The sequence below is a fragment of the Dermacentor albipictus genome, chromosome 4 (assembly GCF_038994185.2).
Source record: "Dermacentor albipictus isolate Rhodes 1998 colony chromosome 4, USDA_Dalb.pri_finalv2, whole genome shotgun sequence".
NCBI classification, from domain to species: Eukaryota; Metazoa; Arthropoda; class Arachnida; order Ixodida; family Ixodidae; genus Dermacentor; species Dermacentor albipictus.
Window position 1 is genome coordinate 65,136,673 of NC_091824.1, and position 19,873 is coordinate 65,156,545.

The 19,873-nt window shown below is 46.9% G+C and overlaps 1 protein-coding gene across 9 annotated transcripts in view; it reads left to right on the forward strand.

Moving 5' to 3' along the window:
- The window catches only part of LOC139059125 (histone-lysine N-methyltransferase 2C-like), a 243,738-nt gene that overhangs the window by 29,828 nt on the left and 194,037 nt on the right, over positions 1-19,873 (forward strand). For 7 of the 9 annotated variants that reach the window (XM_070537047.1, XM_070537052.1, XM_070537053.1 and 4 more), the window contains exons 12-15: positions 6,356-6,549; positions 11,002-11,092; positions 17,904-17,946; positions 18,448-18,557. In XM_070537047.1, coding sequence (XP_070393148.1) covers positions 6,356-6,549; positions 11,002-11,092; positions 17,904-17,946; positions 18,448-18,557 — 438 coding nt within the window. Of the gene's footprint in view, positions 1-6,355; positions 6,550-11,001; positions 11,093-17,903; positions 17,947-18,066; positions 18,098-18,447; positions 18,558-19,873 lie in introns of those variants that run through there. The other 2 variants (XM_070537054.1, XM_070537055.1) reach the window with 1 other exon arrangement.

The following is a 19,873-nucleotide window of genomic DNA, read 5'->3' on the forward strand; positions in this document are numbered from 1 at the left end:
TATAATCTGTGAGACTAGGTACAGTCAAGTCCGAATCACCCGTGGAACAACCTAGCCTACGAGCTACCTGCACAAAGGCGCTCGACCAACACACGCCTCGACATACGCTGCGCACGCTGCAAGACTAATCTTGCACAATCTCGCCCTTGCCAGTATGCGGCGCTGCGTGCACCTATGGCACCCGCGTTGCCTCCGCGATCAGCTCCGGCTGCTGCCGCGCGTGGCCTCCGGCGGGAGCCGCTCCGCCTCCCGCCGAAGTTGATCGCGGAGGCCACAGCAGCCGTAGCAATGAATAATCGCGCCACTCCAAGAAGGATGGCGTTGCGGGCGGCTGCGGTGGCGATGACGCCAACGCGGAGCAGGGAACTGTTGCAACACTTGAAAAATTGCACATTCTACCAAAGAATGACGGTCACCTTGAGGATCCCGGCTGAAAATTAACTTCCAATTAAGCAATATTACTGGATGAGGACTTCGAATTATCGAGCGATTTCTTCTATAGGATTACATGCAAAACTGACGGGACCAGCACTTCACTTCTAATTAACCAAAAATTCCAATTAAGCGGCTTCGAATTATCGGGAGTCGACTGTAAAACCTTTTTTCCCATTTCACGTACCAAAAATTTCACCTCTTACTATATGCGGGTTCGTACTATACGTGGGTTTTTATGGTAATTTGCCCTTGCTCTATGATATGCTAGCCTCCTAGTTAGCTCAGATGGTAGAGCAACGGCCCCGGTAAGGCATTGTTACCAGGTTCAAATTTCGGACCAGAACAAATTTTTCTTTAACTGCAAAGCTTTCTGAGAAAGCCGTTGGGTTTCCTTTGTAGCTTTGTGCTACAGTTGGGTGGAGGACAGTTGTTCCCTTTCACGGATTTACATTTGTGTGCAACGTGCAGTCGAAAATGATTAGCACATGTCACCAATAACAAGAGTAGAAAAATGTTGGTGTTTGGTGCCGAGGTTACATGGCACGGCGGCTTAGTGGCTATGGCGTTGTGCTGCTAAGCACTAGGTCGTGGGTTCGATTCCCAGCCGCAGCGACCACATTTCCATGGGGGCAAAATGCAATAAACACCTCTGTACTTGATTTAGGTGCCCGTTAATGTACCCCAGGCGGTCGAAATTAACCTGGAGTCTCCTGCTACGGCGTTTGTCATAATAGTATCATAGTCTGGGCACCAGAAATAAAGCACGAGAATTTAATTTTTATATTTTAGTTTTAGTGCCGTGGTTCATAAAAGCACAAGTAACTAATAAGCAGAGCAGAAAAATGCTGGTGCTTAGGGCTGAGGGTTCATAAACACAAGTGACGGAGAAATCGCTGATCTGTTTACATTATTCAGTCTTATAGGGGGAGGTCGATTACGCTAAGACCCAGAAAGCTCAGGCAGTTGGTCTGTGCTCACTCTGTGCTGCGCTAGTGTGCTGTGCGTCTTGCACAGCATATGGGGTGCTATTCTGCCGTATCGTCAGATTTTGCAATGGTGGCATTTTGAGCGAACGAGAGAGTTCGTAGCAGCCCTGTGGACCAATCAGAGCTGACAAAACAGTGAAATTGACAATGTCCGGAGTAGCACCCCTGGGCACTTTGCAGCAACAGCAGCAGTAGCAGCATTTTAAGTGCAGCCCTTGGAAGCAGCTGTTAAGCTCCACCTTGCTGCACGTTGCGAAAGACTGTTGCCATCTGCAAGCTCGTGAGCAGCAGTGCTGCACAGTAAAAGCTCGCTGCTCTTGCTGTGATTCAGCTGTGGTAACCTTTCCTTTTTTTTTTTCAGTATAGCTGTATTTTGGAGAACAAAAACATTACGTTAAACATTTGTGCGAGAATTATTCTGTAGTCATCTCACAAGGTGTTCTTCCTATTCATCGGTGGTGTGCATTAATGGCCATCGTAGGCATATAAATTGAATGTTGTGACAAATAGTTTGATTTTGTTAGACGCTATGTGAGTGTGCATCTTGCTTTAATAGTTGTGGTAGCTTTCTAATTTCTAGACACAATCCTCGCCGAGTATAGAGAAGCTGCTGCAGGAGGCCCCAGAATGCAAGAGCATTCCGCATCTGTACGCTTTGTGCCACTTCACACACCTGGGGAGGTATTCTGTAAGAGTCCACCTAGTGGACTGTCCATTTTGGCCATTCCTGATTGGCTAGGGCCGCTCGTATACTCCTTGCTTGTACAGCTGCATCCAATCAGCTGCGGTCGAAATTAGGTGGACTCTTACAGAATAATCCCCCCCCAGGTCGTAGTGGACAGCAGTTCTAGATTAGTGCCACCCCACGTGAATTGTCGAGGTGAAGTCCCATCCGTGCTTTCTGTATTGACACCTGGTAGGACACATTACTCTTGACAGCCAATTATGGTTCAAGGGCTTTGTGAGCTTACTTTGGAAAAATTTATTGCCCAAGACAGAGGTGCAGAAGAAGCTGGACGTCATATTGTACGTGTTGAAAAACGGGGGTGCCTCCTGCTGCGTACGGTGTTACCACCTTAGCTCAAGACCAGGCAGCTAACCTGCTTCTAACCTTTCTCCCATCCCCAGTGTAGGGTAGCAAACTGGAGACTGCTATCTGGTTAACCTTCCTGCCTTTCCTTTTTATATATTTCTCTCTCTATGTTCCTTGGCTGAAGGGAAGTGAGCCGTCAGCACTTATTAATTGTAGGTGGTCACCTTATACAAGAGCTCTTGAACCACCCCTTTGGCTTGATGAAAAAAACGTAGTCTGTGGTTAGCATACGCTGCTGTGAACATCTCAGCCAAGTTTTGTAGTCGTGCGCGGTGCATGGAGCTCGCAAGTGGAGTGCGAAGTCACCTTTCTCTCATATTCTCTCTTTTCAACAGAAGCCTGCACCTCACTCTTTTCTGGATGCTTTATTTCGTAATACAGTCAACGTCCGATTTTCCAGATCCCCTAGGGGCCGCGAAAATGTCAGAAAATTTGTGCAGTCCGAAACAATGAATGCATACCGTTTACTGCCCCCCAAGTCTCAAATTGTGACAGGCACAACCGAAATAACTCTAAAGGTCTGCCAGTGCATTTATTAGGCTTATTGGTACTTGTGCTGTGATAGGCGGCGGTGGGTGCACGGGTGTATGGACCATGTCCCTTGACAATTGCCCCTTCCCCCTCATATGTTTCACTGTAATACTTCACGTACGCTTCACCACGTAGTACTGCTGCATTGAGCCAAAGCTCACTTTTGGGACCCTACATTAGGCAACGCACCAGGTTTTCGTAGCTTTGACACTATTGGGGCGTGGATTACAAAGGCGGAGTCGGTGCCATTGCTAACAGCAGCAAATTGTTTAAATAAACAATGCAGCACGAAAAAGCAAGAAACTTGTTAGTGAATGTGGAAGTAGCTAGGCCTAGCGCTGTTACGGTGATGGCTACGGCTGCTGGCAGATCTACTTGCAAGAGTGCTGCTTCGAGGCAGTGAGATAATCAAAATGGCGGTGGTAGTGGCTTTGATTAATGCTGTTTCAGACCTGTGGTCATGGCATAAAGTCTGTAAAATTGTACAGCGAAGGTTTTTTGCGTCCGAAATTTCAGACATTCTTATACATTGACTTAGGGACATGTGGCAGTGCCGCGAAGGTTTCTGAGTTATCAGAGAGTTTTAGAATAGGGGCCCCAATATTTTGGGGCCCCAAAGAGCTTTGCGGGTGTTAGCGTTGGGGCACGCAGGAATGAAGAGTTTTAGAATAGGGCTTTGCGTTTGCGGATAGCGTCTTGCACTGACAGCGCCACTGCGGCATCTAAGAAAAGCTATTAAAAATAATTAAATAAAATATATCTTTTTATGCTAGGAATAGTAATTTTGACTTGCGTGTATTCGCGTTTAATTACAATTTAGAGGTTATTCTTCAAGCAGCAAACAATTAGTTGCGCTTAGTTTTGAGCAACAAACCCAACTTTACGTGCCTTCACCAGCCAAGCTTAGCCGTGCTAGGCCTACGAGCCATAAAATCCGCACTCGAATTTGGAATCAGCGGCGTCTAATGAATCAATATTCATAACACATGCTAGTTGAGAGAAAGCGATAACCGCAGTCACTTCTTCTAGCTTGCACGTGTTACCGCGAATCAAACCCAGTTTGGTGCTAGGTTAGAGCCGTCGCTTCGATGGGTGCCGCTATGTTTGTTGACGCAAAACTTTTGGGACCGCTATTTGAGCTCCCGCTAAACCGGTGAAATAGCGTCCCCAACGCAAAACCCAAAGGCAGCGTCTCTGCGAATGCGTCTCGCGCATGTGCAGTGGCTTCGACGCTATTTCTTTGGGGCCCCAAAACGTTTGGGGCCCCTATTCTAAAACTCTCTATTGGGAATGTCTGAAAAATCTAGTGTCCGGAAAATCGGTTGTTGACTGTAAAGCGGATTTCCATACGTGGCTGCTAATGGCCAATATCTGACGTCAATCAAGAAGGGTGTTTGGATCAATGCGCTTCTTCCTACCATTATTATGTATACGACCAAGTGCAATAAACAGGCTGAAGTGAGAAAACATGTGCTTTCGATATGTGCTTCCATAAAATGCCAACTGTCATTAGGACACGCTTGGCTGTGGCTACCTGTGTAGGAATTAAACTTTTCCTGCCGTGGTGGCTTAGAGGCTGTGGTGTGGCGCTGCCAAGCACGAGGTCGCTGGATGAAATCCTGGCCACAATGGCCGCATTTCGATGGGGACAAAATGTGAAAACACTCATGTCCTGTGCGTTGGGGGCATGTTAAAGATCCCCTGGTGTCAAAATGAACCCGGAGTCCCCCACTATGGCATGCCTCATAATCAAAACGTAGTTTTGGCATGCAAAACCCCAGAATTCAAATAAATTCACTTCGGGAATTAAACATTGGCCACCCTGCTTAACGATGGCATAGGCTTTGAGTCTTGCTAATTTCCTAGTTTTTAATGCTCAACTAGTTTCGAACCACGCGGAACTCTAAGTCAGACTACACGCACGCTCACCAGCGGGCACTCACTCCTGGACACTCTTGGTTATACGCCTTGACAGACTTATTGAAAGTGCTTCGAAAATGTGCGAGTTGGTTGTTGCTGCTATGCGTAGGCCAAGGTGGTGAAGGACAAAGCCAGTCCGCACCACGTAGCATGGCCAGATGAGCTGATGAGCGCAAGCATGCACTGAAGCCCTGTCGTGCACAACGAAAATGCTGCGCACTACAGTTGCATGTATCTGCAGTCTGCTACGTAGCGTAGGTATCGCTGCCGCCGTGGGGTACTGCGACTAGTCCACTGGCTATGTGCACTGCAGCTTACTGAGGACAGCTGCATTTGGCTTACATTTGGCACGTCGTAGGGCCCAAAATCAAGAATAGTGGCGTCTACGTTGTGGGGTTCTCCTCCGTATGCTCTTGGGACAAAGGAACGACACAGTAGTGCAAACAATCACAAGGGCATTTATTGCACCTTTCATAGATCAATGCCTGCTAGCCGAGTTGCTATCCACAAAACATGCCGATGGGCGTGTGACAAATCTAGAAGTCCGACTCACCGCGACCGGATAACGAGCGAATATGTTCGCCCCATGCTGGATCCCAACGCCTGATTGTTCGCGCGTACTGTCACGCAAACGGCGCGCATTCCAAGACGGCCGTGCGAGACGGTCTCGCAGAAGCATGGGTCGGCGCACGCGCGGCACGTCCGCACCGCTTGCTGTCTCGAACCCAAGAGAGAGCGCCTTGTCTTACCCGCACCCAAGTAACCTCGCAGCGGCGCGACACTTGCGCCATCTCTCGCACCGCGCTTGTACCACTCCGACCGCCGCGGGTGCCAGGCCATGCGAGCCGTGCGGGAAAACAACATATCAGGGGATGCATGAGAGTTGCGCATCCCCACAACGTTAACATCCAAAATCAGATTTGAACTGCGCGCCACATTGAAATTCTGTAGGTGGAGTGCTGTGGGCGTGCCCCACTCTGCTGTAGCCTTCACATTGCAAGGCATTGAAGAAGCAGCGGAAGCACCATGAAGGGCGCGTTCGATTGCCAATAACTCCGCTTTTGCTGAACGCATTGAAGTACTTTTTGCGGCAAAGTATCTCTGAAATAGCCTATTTTAATTTCAAATGCATTTCTATACTTCTATAAAAAGTGGTTCACGGCCCCTCAAGTAGTTGCAAGAAGAATGTGACTTAGCCTCTGTGAATCTGATGGGAATTGGTGCATACAGCATAAGATGACCATTTCAAAACACTGGAATTGCTTTGTTGTATGTTCTAAGATCTTCTTTCATCCTCTTGGGTGCAAAACATTTTTAAAACGAACGCAGCTTTTCTTCCTACCCTCCTCCAACTCCTAGGCCGTCTGACCATTCCATTCCTTTTCTGCAGAGTTGCCGGGTGTGTGGGGACTGTGGCTCGCGAACCCCGGGGAGCGGGCCCAGCTCCCGGTGGCACATGAACTACTCGGTGTGTGACAGCTGCTACCAGCAGCGCAATAAAGGTGTCGCCTGTCCGCTGTGCGGCAAGGCCTACCGGCAGTTCAACAACCGAGCGGACATGGCCCAGTGCACCGTGTGCCGAAAGTGAGTGCACTGCTTTGCTTCTTTTTAATGTGTAAGCATTATTTGGCGAGCTCCCCAGCCTTGTCACGTGAAAAGTGTAACACCTCGTATCTGCACAAAAACACGTAGTTTGTAAAGCTAAGATATTTAATCGTTATGACAGTGTAAATGCAGATGATTGGTAGGTTTTTAGCTAAAGAACAATTTAAAGGGACACTAAAGGTTACTATTAAGTCAACGTGGACTGTAGAAATACCATCACAGAAACCTCGAAACGCTTGTTTCGTGCCAAGGAGAGACTTATTTTAAGAGAAAATGCGTTCTGAAGCGTCCGCGTAGCTCTAGCGCAGTTCAAATCGCCCGCCCTCCGATCGAGGAGTACTGACATCATGGTCTCATAGTGACGTTGCGCCATCGGTGAGTAGAATGGCGTCCGCAGACGGCGCTACGGCTTTTCTGCGCAAAACGCAAACGCGCGGCCAGAAACAGAGCCAAGACAGAGCCGACAGCAGAGCGAAAGCGGGAGTATGGTGGCTAGCGGAAGGAGAAACGAATTACGTCCCACGGCACACGGAGAGTCCGTTTTCGTTAAACTATAGGCTGCGGCGAGCTCGCAGCGTGGTCGGCGTGGTCTGTGAGCCTTTTCGCACTCGCAACAGGGCATAAAAAAGTGCGAATCGACGCAAAACTCAGCTTAGAAACGTGCTTCGCCACAGCCAAGCTGGCATGACCCAGATGTCGTTTCCCGCACCGCCACCAGGCGCCGCTACTATACCTCAAACTCCAGCGCAAGACGCCCATAAGCTGGTACAGTGGAATCTCGTTGATACGATTCTCACGGGCACCGAAAATAAAAACGTATTATCCAAAAATCGTATTATCCAAAACGGACTCCAAAAGATCGCGAATAATACATACTTGGCACAGAACTTGCTTTTATTAAGGGGGGAGGCTACCCTGGAGACCGAACTTTCTTATTTTTTAAGATATCCAGATGAAACTTTCAGGATATGTTCACACCACCGAACTATGAGGAACTGCAAAGTTTCATGAAGATATGTTTATTAGTTCCAGAGTTATTGAGGTTTAACTAGGTGATTCATGTATATGCCTGAGGAAAAGCCTGGAGAAATGCCAGGACATCGTAGGAAGCTGAAATTCACTGTGATGATTCCTTGATAGATATCCCAGGGGGCTAAAGAGCCCTTTTTTTTAATTTCCCCTCCAAAAAATTTTAAGACAACTTTGAATTTGATGTAGCCAGTAATGACCACATTCATCAAAAATTAATTGCTTATTATAAATTAACTGCACCAACTTTCAAAAAAAGAAGCCTGTTACCCCCTGGCAAAGTCACTCAGGAACAGAATAAAAAAAACGGCATACAAATCTGAAAAGCGGTTCTTGAGATATCGCCTTCCCTAGCACCACTACTAGCGAAAAAATACATTCCGAGAAAACAGGCCTTAAAGTTGAACACGTGTTTTTTTTTTATTAGAAAGCTCAGCTCTTGCGGCTCCAGGCACACTCAGTGTGTCGGATTTTCGACTGGCGACAGCCGAAAGCACAGTTTCGCCGCTGAAAAGCGTCTACGCAGTCGGCACTCGCTGCGGGAGATAGGAAGTTCGATGCTCGTACAAGACGCATATCGCGCTCCCGTGCACCGAACATCTGCACTGTCTTGGGCTTTGCCGGCATCGCGTGCAGCGAAGAACTAGCGAAAAAAAAAGAAAGCTGAGCAAATAATCTAAAAGATAGCGCTAGGCGATGAACAGCTCGAAAGCAGGCGAGCAAGGGACGCGAGCGCGCCATCACAGGGAGGAGCCGCCGCCGCCCGCGCAGCAGCCAATGGCAGGCGCGCTTTAGCCCGCGGGATTTGAGCAGCCGCCGCCGCCGGCGCAGCAGCCAATGGTAGGCGCGCTTTACCCCGCGGGATTTGAACGCGCTGCTCCGGCCAATCAGCGCTCCGCATCACATCGCGGAAAAACGCCAATAGCGCCTCAACCGCGCCGACGATGCGGTGCGTTTGGTGTGCGAGCTTGCGAAAATTGCTCCCAGAGGCCGCCACACTGCTGCAGGCGCTGTGCAGAAGCACGGCCGGACTCTAGCCGAGCCGAGCCAGGCCAAGCCTCGAGCATACAAAGCGCGCGTCGCCGCGTCTTTAGTCCGCAAATTTCAGTAGCTCTGCCCACCCGCTTCAAAGGATTGGCTCCGATGTTATCATCATACAGAAGACGTTTCCGGGATCGTATTATCCAAACCGACGTGGAAATACGATCGTATTAGCCGTACAAAAATGCATTTACCTCTATAGGGCATCGGCCGGGAACGAAAAAAAACGTATTATGCCGAAAAACGTATTTAGCCGAATCGTATCAACGAGATTTCACTGTACTTCATTCTATGACGCAAACTTCGACGCTCGTCGCAATGGACCCTGACACCGACAGATTGGCTCGCGATGGTGGGCTCAACTTCAGCGATTTGAGCACCGACGAGCGCGACCTGCTGCTGAGGGCTCGCACTGCCGGCGTCTTTGCGTACTACGACGGCGGCCTCGACACCGGCTCTCCATAGCGGGAAAGCAACGAGGGCTTCCCACGACATCACATGGACGTGGCATTCTCGCTGCTTGTTCCAAATGAAAGTTTCGCGAGCCAGCAGAACCCTCACAGCACGACGCGATAACGAAAGTACTGAAACTCCAAAGCGTGCGCGGCGCAGAGTCAAGCGTGCAGAGTCTAGCGAAAACGAAACCTTTCGAACACCCATATTACTGAAGGGCAACGTCAAAATGTTATTTTTTCTTAGAATCGAATAGACGTAGACAAGTAGCATTTTTTTCCGTCTTATAATCGAATGAAATGATATTTTTAATACGAGTAGTTGAGTATTAGTAACACAAATTATGAGGAGTCCTTTCGTCATCGGGCTAGTACCGGAATGTCGCTGGGGGGTCTCAAATCGTGTCATGCATTTACCTCAATTTCTCGGTTACTAAAGCTCTGTTCGCGATTAAATTGACGCCTTAGACGTTCTAGAACATTGCTCTACCACTTTAACTTGAGTTTCTGGTAACCTTTAGTGTCCCTTTAAGGCAAAAAAATTAAAATAAAAAGAGAGTACCCATAGAGATACATAGGGCTCCTTGGACAAAAGCATCGGGAAGCTTATAGTAGGGGCGACCCAACTGACATTTGGCGTTGGATCAACTTGAAATTTGAGGTTTGGTCAACTTGAAATTTGGTGGTGGAAAAACTTTGGAAAAAAATTGATGGAAAAGAATTTGTGGGTGAGCCTACTTCACATTTGTGGGTAGGCCAACTTAAAATGGGGGGTGGTCCAACCCAAAATTTGGGAGTGGACCAACTTGAAGTGTGTGGGTGGCCAAGTTAAACTGGAGGCAGGCCAACTGAAATTTGGGGATGGGCAAACTCAGATTTGGGGGTGGCCCAACTGGAATTTGGGGGTTGGCCAGCTTATGTTTGGGGGTGGACCAACTTCAATTTCGGTGTGGGCCTACTTGAAATTTGGGTTGGCACAACCGGAATTGAGAGGCTTGAGACGTTGAGACGCTTGGCGCATTTTCATTGGCCTTACCGAGGCGTAGTCAGAACGCAGGTGAGCGCTTGTATGGACAAGGAATGTGCTCATAACACAGGCTTGCGAGAGCGATAGCTAAGGTGACATGGCATTGTGCCGATGCACTCTCCCTTCACCGAACGCCTCGTGTGCTACTGCGGCAGCTGATGCTCCATTTTGACTGTTCTGCTTCGTCGAAGCGCACTTGTGCCTGGCGTTCCGGCTAAATGGTACGATTGCATTGAAAGGACCAGATGCGGTGTGCCTCCATATAAAGTCCAAGGGCGATAACACCATCGCCGCAAGCCCTATATTGTATGTGCAAGTGAAATCGTATAAGGGGATCTGACAATTGCGGCTCAGTGTCGCCTGCGTGAAAGAGACAAAAGCGGGGAGGAAGCATGCCGTCTTCCATCACACATGAGGCACCCAGAGTTGCAAGGCAAGGGCGGGGGAGGGAGGCAGCGTTCTACTCCAGCTGCAGCTGCGCACGTGGCGGCTGCGTGCGGTCATGCGGCCGTATCTTGAGAGCGGTCTGCATTGAGGGCAGAGTCTAGGTGCATTGGCGACTTGTAGCGTTGTGCGTGCTGTGTGTTCACGGCACTTACGTTGTGTTGAAGCGATAGACAGCACAAAGATCACTTCGCTCGCTGCTGCTGCCGCGTTTTCTTGCACCAGCGTTCTGACATCGGGTTTCTGCAGTCATTGAATGAGATGTGTTCATGTTTGCTTGTTTGTGCATGACCATGCTTGTTAATTTAGTTAGTGTGCCAATGTTTACTAGTTTATGCAGCCGATAAAACTAGTATCCTTACTTCGTATAGCTGTCCACTAATTTGATATCTCAATCGATGCTTCGCCTTTCGGGCGAATCTGCAACTTTTTTTCCAGGTTCATTCACGTTGAATGCGACAGCCAGCTTGCAAGCACTCCCAAAGATGCCGACTACGTTTGTCCAGTGTGTAGCAACATGAGGCAGCAGGTCAGTCCCACATTGAGATGCGAAAAATGCACTGGGAATTGCGGTTTGTGTTAGTTGCCTTGTAGCGCACAGCTGTTTGGATAGCACTCACTGGGTTCACGTTCACGTTCATGTGTTTTAGCAGTATGTGCAGTGATCTGTAAACATTTTAGAAGGACATGCAGTTTTGTAGAAATTAGATTGATGGCATTCATTGCAGTCCGTTCATTAGAGAGATTTAATGGAGCTAAGTTACTGTGCGGTAAGTGCCATAGCACCGTACCAGCCGAAGGCTGCGCAAGCGCGCACTTTACTGTATGGAAAGGCTTACCGTACGGCATACTAGGTGGTAAGGAGTATATACCACAAACGGTAACGTGTGCACCGTGTTTTCCGAGCCGAGCCGGACCAAGCCAGAACATAGTGAGAAACCAGCGTTGGCCGCAGAGTCCACACCGTGTGTGTCCACGTATCGTGTGTGTTTTTCACCATGGTAGGACCAAGAGATGATTTAACTTTTATTCACCTGCGACGTGATGAAGTGGCAGCAAGTATGACAGCCCTTAAAACCGGAAGTATAAGCTTGAGCTCAGCTGAAATGAACTGAACTTTTGGCCTTAACCTTCATAACAGGTGAGTAGTATACTCAGGCCGAATGAGAAAAAAAAAACGATTAAAATAAAAAAATAAAAAAATTAATAAGACATAGAGAAAAAAGAAACACTTCATATTGATGGTACCATCTAGTGATTCATAGTATACTTGTGACACTGAGTTTTTATTGCAGTACTGTCTATATTCTACTTATCTGCTGGTCTAAAGTGTCGGAAGTGGTGCAATTTGCAACAAACAGTTCTTTTTAACGTGACAGCGTTAAGGAGCTCGTGTCGCCAAAAAGCCGTTGTCGGCGTTGGCCGTGAGCGAAAAATCCCGGAAGGCAATTCATAAATAAACACAACTTGCAAGATGGGCTGGGTGGGAATCGAACCAGGGTCTCCGGAGTGTGAGATGGAGACGCCACCACTCAGCCATGAGTTTGATGGTTCAAAACGGGACAAAAGCGCCTCTAGTGAATGCAGTGTTGCCTTAGAAACATGCCGTAGAAAGTTATACTGCGGGTATATCGGTAATTATGAGCATGTAAATTACAGAAGTAGCAGTTAAACGAGTAGCGAAGTACGTTTCCGCTACATTTCTTCTGCGCTTGGCGCACACGCAGAGCCATCTTGCGGCAAACACAGGAGACCCTCTCCTCGCAATGTACGGTGCTGCCCCGACAGGTGGCCTGCCACTCTCCCGCTTCTCCCCTTCGTCTCGTGAAGAGCATGCCGAGCAAATGAGTGGGCGGCGCGAACGGGGTGCGATAATGCTATCGCGTTCCACTCTTGAAGGCAGAGCTTAAGCGTCCTCCAATTTTTTTATATATTGCTTCCACAAAAATATTTATGTAAGAAAAGAAAGTTTCACATGTTGTTGGACATAGTGTCTCAAGATGTCGCTACTGGCTTTGTGACTGGTGCCTTAACCTGGCACTTGCCTAAAGAGTAATGCGTGAATGGGCAATCTAAAACTTTCTAGTATTCAACAAAATGAATATTTCGTGTTCAGCACATAGCTCTTGTATTCTGCAAGGCCTGAATATTAGCCACTATTATCATTGTCACATTACCGTACGTATCGAGCAACACACGCAGCTAAAACGTGTGTCGTCACAGTATGTCTGTATGGAACGGTAATACCTTATTGTATACTGCACTTACCGTACGGCAACAGGGCACCGCTAAAGGTCTCTATTGACATGCGACATTCATCAATGTTCATCAGCATTTGACAAAGAAGCACGGAGGTTGGGGTGAAAGGGCAGGTGTGCTTGGCTGCTTGTAAAGGCTTGCAGGGTTCTTGAGACCAGAGTATTTCAGAACCCTGCTGTAGAGGCTCACCTACTCTGAAGCTTTAATATTGTTTAAGTTGATAACCTGAATGATGGTGAAGAAATGCATTCTTGCAACTACAGGAACGCCTGTTGTCTGTCTTCCTGTTTTTCTGGTTGCAATATGCAGTGTAGACCGCTTATGATGTAAGTCACCAGAATCCTGAATACAGTAGACTCCATTTAAGGCGAGCTTGAAGGGGCCACGAAACTTTGTTTGTCTTATCAGAACTTTGGCTTATCAGAAGTGCCTAAAGTGGCAAGGTGTCATGGACTCCACGGAGACCATGACAAAAGAAGGTGTACTGTATTCTCGGATTGTCACTGTTGGGGACACCAATTTCGCATGACTAGCACAAGACACATCGGTGTCTATGAGCGACCGCATTCTTGGCACAGTGCCATGCACGCTTTCTTACATCCTGCCGCCTGTCGATGCGTCTGGGGACAGTACACGAAATATTGCGAAATTGGACGTATTTTGGAAAGTGTTCTGAGAATATGGCTGAAGTTCGCCAACGTCTTGCTTTGCGCACGTACGCTTGCGTTTGGCCTAGACAGTCTGTGGCTACGATTATTTAGCGATGCCTTTTATTCCATTCCTTTTCACGCTTTTCGTGCTTAGTCAGGGGTCAGAGAGATGCTCCGCCTCGGTTATCAACAGGATCAGCCTGCCATGAATGGTGAATAAGAGCGGATGGAATTCGCACGATAAATAGTACGAATTGCAAATGCAGCCTTCACAGCTTAGTGGCTTGGCTTGGCTTTTCTTGCGGTTTGGTTGCGGATGGCTAGTTCTACTAAATCAACTAGAAACAGTTTTAGTTTTGACGAGGTGCCAGCAACACCGCCAAAAATCATGCCGTTGACGTATAAAAACAAAAGTGTCGCTGTTTATGTTTGACTGAGAGCTTTCATTTTTTGTTTTTCTTTCTAACTTCTCTTGCTCCATTGGCGGAGCGGATCCACATTGTGCAACTGTGCCAGGGAGCATTCTTAGATTTTTTTTTCCTTGGTGTCCCGCGGATGCCTAGCCAAGACTGCAATTTCTAGTGTGTGGAATCGCCAGTGTTGGCAGTGCAGTTACTGCGAAAGTTCGTATTAATTATGAGTATATATTAAGTGGACTTTTTTTTTTTTTGCAGCAAGTGTATGGAAAACCAACCAAAGGTTCCCACATCCTTCGGTACTATATCCGAGGATTTGGCTTAATCGATTTTGTCGTAATGGGACTTTATTGTATCTGCACTATGACAAAAACAACATTTTACGAAGGCTGTACATGTCTGAAACATGTAGACTATAATCAGTCCCATGTGTACGACAATCTAAGCATGCGACCAGGATGTTTGCATTCGTTAAAATTTACAAACATCGAAAGGTTAGCGTCCGAGTGCTTGCAGTCTCTGCATGAAGCAGACAAAAAGAGAAAAAAAAAGTTCTATTGAGGAAAAGAAGTCGCCGATCAGCTTTTTTGGATACATCATTTATTGGACCTGCTCCAATATTTGGTCTTCCCCACAGCAACGCCATCTACTCCATAGAGCAGATGTATAATAGGGACCAAATTTTGGATACAGTACATCTTTATCAAGTTTTCAGACTGATTCGTGTCGGAAATGTCTAAATTATGGTAACTGTGAACCAAGGTGCCACCATTCGGGTGTTTCCGGTGCCACCCAAGCCCTCACTTTCATTGTTGATGTGGCTATGTGGATATAGCCAAGAGCCATATCGTTTGTGCGAAATGATTTCTCTACTCATCACCAAACCACAACTTCGCTTCTGACTCCTGACGTCCAACAGTGGTTACGCTTAGCCAGCAGGGATGTCTGGCGGCAGGCCATTGCAGGAAGCTCGCCCTTGAACTCTTGATTATGTTTGTACCAGTAGACATTTACAGGGAGTTCGGAGATGAGATTGTGTGCATGGGGTTAAACAGAACGGTGTTCATATAGCAGAGTGTTCGCAGGCGATCAACCAGCGGCTACCATGAATGTCTACCAGGTTTGTTTGTTGGCGTTCTGCTATGAACGGCTAAAGTTTGCGTGTGGGCATAAAGCTCCGAACAGAACTCGTAGAACACAGTCTAAACTGACAGAATCGCGGAGTCAAGGCCACACACCTGATTTTTGCACACGAACATGCATAATAGTGTACGAATGCTAATTTTGTCTGCTGTTTGACTGTCATGAAATTTTGAATAGAGTAATTACCCGAATATAGGCCGGCCCCGATTCTAAGCCTACCTCCGAATGTCTGAAGCCAGAAGAAAAAAGAAAACTTGCCTCGAATGTAGGCCGAACAAAAAGGCGAGGACAGTGTTCACGAAATGAAAACAGCATTTATTGAATATGAACTTGCTGACCTCATTCTAAGTTGATATCTTTCTTATTGCTGTCATCTTGTTATGGCTGGCACACAAGGAGCATCTCCTGTTGCCTCCTCCGACGGACATTTTTCTCATCAATGCTGAAGTTCCTCCCTGCTTGAACGTTTGACGATGCCTCAGTAGCCAGCACAACTTTCGTTTGAAAACAGCAGCATAATGGCATTGCCTGTTTAGTGCCATTACATGCCATTACGTTAATGCCACGCTGCACGCCGATACGACACAGGTAAAAAATGGCGGTGTTGCTCATGTACTTCAGTTGGCTACTGGCACGGCTAGCAGCGGCTGTGATATTGACTTTTCTAGATTGCGCTAGCTATGCACCATGCTTATCAATTTCAATGAAAAAAACTGGTGCGTTTTTTTTTTTGAAATTCTCGAATCTAAGCCAACTCTAGAGTTTGATATATGATTATTTAAAGAAGACCATTGGCCAAGATTCAAATCAATACAGTAATATTTCAATAAAACACAAATAGAGCAAAATTTTGTAGATAATTTTTCAGCAATGTCGGAGTTGTAAATAACAATAGAATTGATTTTACCATCAAAATTTCTTCTTTTGGCTTGCCCGATTATTTGGGCATTTTTGTGACCCCCATCTGTGTCTGAAAAATTGGTTGGCAACTGTGCTATTTGCTTTCTGTACACAAACTGAAGATCCAAAGAGTGACAGTGCGCAAGTGTTCAGTACGTAATGCATGTTGCTGACTAGCAGCCAGACCAGAGGTCCGTCAGGCCAACGCCTCCTCTATTTTTTGTCAATGCCAGCTAGATGCCGCTGACATAACCGTTCACCAGGCTCTCCTATCATCCTATTCTACTCTCCTCCCTCGGCTAGTGTTTGCGTGTGCTTTATGGTCATGGGAAAGAGTACCATCTCAGTGGCACCTTATGACAAAAGTCGGAGGAGGGAAGTACCTTTTTGTTAAGTTGTCCATTCATCCGTGAGGCCGCATTCTGTATACCTCACAATCACCATGTCGGTTGTCGCGCTGGCTGTTGAAGAGACACGGTGTTTTCTGGTGAGGTGTCCCTGTTCGTGGCGCCGTGGTGCCGCGTGCGCTGCCAACGGAGACGCATCATCGAGGTGCTGCTGCTGCAGGCACTGGCTGTAAAATGGGTCACACGAGTGCTTTGCGGCAATGGTGGCATTGCTTTGATATGCCATGGCGGTTTCAAATCGTGTTGGGCCTCTTAGCCACAACATTGCAACATTCCCGGGAGAGGCGCTGAATCTATATAACAGCAGTATGAAATGAGAGGTTAAAGGTAGTTATTGCATTATTAAATTGTTCTGAAGTAACTTTTGGTGTAACTCAAGTAAACAAGCCCAAGAATGCCCAGATTTCAGGAAAAAATTTTTTTTTTAAAGATATATAACCGGTGCCATTTTACTGCTGCAGCAAAGACACCTTGCCAGCGTCTCAGACTATACCATTTACCTGCGAAAAATGATTTTCATCAACAAGGGTGCCACGAAACACGAATGTGACAGTATACAGTGCTTTATATGTCTAGCAAAAGACAGTAATCAGCGGAACGACCGCTGCGAATGACGAACAAACCTGTCTTAGGATGCCTCGATGCTACCGCCTAACCTGTCGATCCAGTGAGTGCCGCTCCGGCATTTTGGAAACGCAAAAAGCACGACACCGTGGATGGAGAGAGAGCTAGAAATGAAAGGGTACGCAGGAAAAAAACTTGACAGGCATGTGATAAAGGAGAAGGGTGGAGCGTCTACCATTTCTCTACTGGCAGGTGCTCCGACGCACGCATGCCGCCCCAACGCTTGCAGTCATACCATCTGGGTAGCGTCACGTGACGGCAACTCACTGAACTAAGATGCACTAACGGCTCCCCTTGGGGAGTTAGCAATTGTGCTGGCATTGAAAAAAAAAAAAAATAGAAGAGGTGATGGTCAGGCAAACCCTGCATGTGTGCAGAGTGCATACATACAATGCACTACTTCTACGGCTTTCTTCGTTCCTTGTTCATGTGCTCTTGTGTCTTCTCCTCTTCTGCATTACCCTTGTCTAGCACGCCTTATTGAGAAGCGTGCTCGTTGCCTCGCTTGTCTGCAGGATTTTCTGGCAGCTGCACTATAACTGGTATTTCGTCTCACTCGGTTGCACTATAAAGGGTACGCATACTCACAGGAGCAAATGGGAACCAGAAAATAGGAGTCGGGAAAGACTGCATTATATCTGGTCCTGCACTACAAGTGGTTGCATTATAAGTGGTCTGAATGGTCAATCAATGCCACCCTGCTGTATTCGCATAGAGAACTTGGGTGCAAAAAATGCACATTTGTTCCGGGCTTATAGCTAACTAAGGCATGCCTTCTTGTTGCAAGAAATTTGTTTGTGCTTACTTTTTTTACCTGTGACCCTGTCTTCTATTCCTAGATTTAAAAAAGAAGAGGTGTTGTGCACTTTTGGCCTCAGTTTCTCATCAACTTCCTGCGATCTCTAGCTGTGTTACATTATTTCCTGTATTGTCTTTTTCAGGCGGCAATATCACTGCCTGGCAAGACTGAGCTATCTGTGAGATGTAAGCTTCTTTCTGTTTCTGAAGTATGTTGAAAAGCAGATATTGCAGCTTGAGCCTCACTTTATAAAGAAAGCTAATATTGGTAACATTGTTTTTCTTGCGACCATTATTTTTCTGTAGAAATGTCTGGGAGCCTCGCCGGTTCCCTTCTGTAAGTATTGCAACTGGGTGGTGCTTAAATGTGACGTGACGCCCACCCGCAAAGTTGCTTGCTTGCAAGAATCGCCGTTGCTTAAAAATTATGCATTTTTCCACCTTAACGCAGTTTTCTTGCATGGAAAATTAAATTGTTATCTGGTGAATGCTCTTGGTAGTTTTGGCTGGCAGATGAGAAAGGACCACTAAGAAATGTCGTGGAAGTAAGGAAATCTTGTATGTTTTGCTTGTGTGCTCTCTGTTTTCGCCGCGAGGTTCATTTGCATCTGCCTACGTCATTGGCTCACTGCACTCCGTGTTCAAGAATAACACTGTAACCTCTGTTATCTTTTTGATCCTTTCCAGTGAGGGTGCCAGCCTCGGACGGGTCACCTGACTACATGTTTAGCTCACAGAGGGACATTGCAGCCTGTGGCAATGACGACTCTCGTTCCAGTAACGACAATGATGTCCTGGTCAGTTACATTGTCACATGGTTTTGACGTGTGGTTAATAACTGCAGTGTAGATGCAGTCAATTTCTACCATCCTGCTTAGAATATAGAACTGGTAGTAATAATTTGAAAAGTATGAACTGGCATAGAAAAAAGGGGGAAAAAAAGAAAAGCTGGTTACATGTGTACTTCTGGAACATACCTCACCCCCCTTGAAGCTCCAATCGGTTGCTCCAGATATGGCAGCACAGTCCTGTGTTACACTGTGACCTTTAGTTTAATGTTCGCAAACCATCGTATGGGCTGTTTCAAAAATGAAGTAGCTGTTATACCCGACCCTGCACGCAACAACGTGAAGGCAAGGTAAGACACGCTCAGGATAATACTTATTTGGTTTCTCGCTGGCCTGTACCATTGAGAAACAAACATTCAGGCATTGTTTAGAATGCACAAAAGTCTGTTCAAGCTTTCTACATGACTTGTTCTGTGCAGTTCTTTGGAAGCTCTAAGTGCAACGCTAGACTGAACACACAGCATTCTATGAGCAAAGAGAAACATTGTTGAATGACTCACGGAAAGCTTAGAGACCACTGGCTTGAGTGGCTATGGTATTCTTGTGCTTAGTACGAGGTGGCGAGCTTGACATTAAACCGGAGCTGCTGCTTTACAGTGGAGCTGGTTTTGTGAAAATGCTTGTGTATTAGATTGGGTGTACGCAGTGGTGGGCATGCTGCAGCAGTTGCTCAAATCTGCTACATTTTGTTAAAGCTGCTACATACATGCTGCAAATCAGAGAAACTGCTCCAGGACGAGCTGTGCGGCGCGTTATTGGAGGACACGGCAAAGAAGATTTGTGGTGAAACTCAGGTGGCGATCGCCAACACCATGTGCGACGAGTGGAGTTGCACCTCCTGCCATTTATAGAGCTAAATAAGCGAAAGGGTCATCAAGCTAATTCCATCTAGTGAGTGCTCGCGCATGTTGACGGTCAGCCATTTGGAAACTCCGCACCACATTTGTGGGTGGCACATAGTTTAGGATGATGTTCCGTTTGGCTACACTGTCGAACCCATTTGTAACGAACACAATACAGTCGAACCTCGATATATCGAACAGCGCGGTGATCGCAAAATAGTTCGATATAGCCAGAATTCGATATATAAAATCACGTAGAAAACGCGTAAAAAACTAGCGCAAATCAATCAACGAACCAATCGTGGCGCAATAGATACTCACATGAAGCTTCAAACAAAGTATTTATTTAGTTCGCTGAAAGTACTGAAGCAGCGTAGCCTGCTTCATATTGGCAACCGCGTGCTTGACCACGGCGTCCTCAAC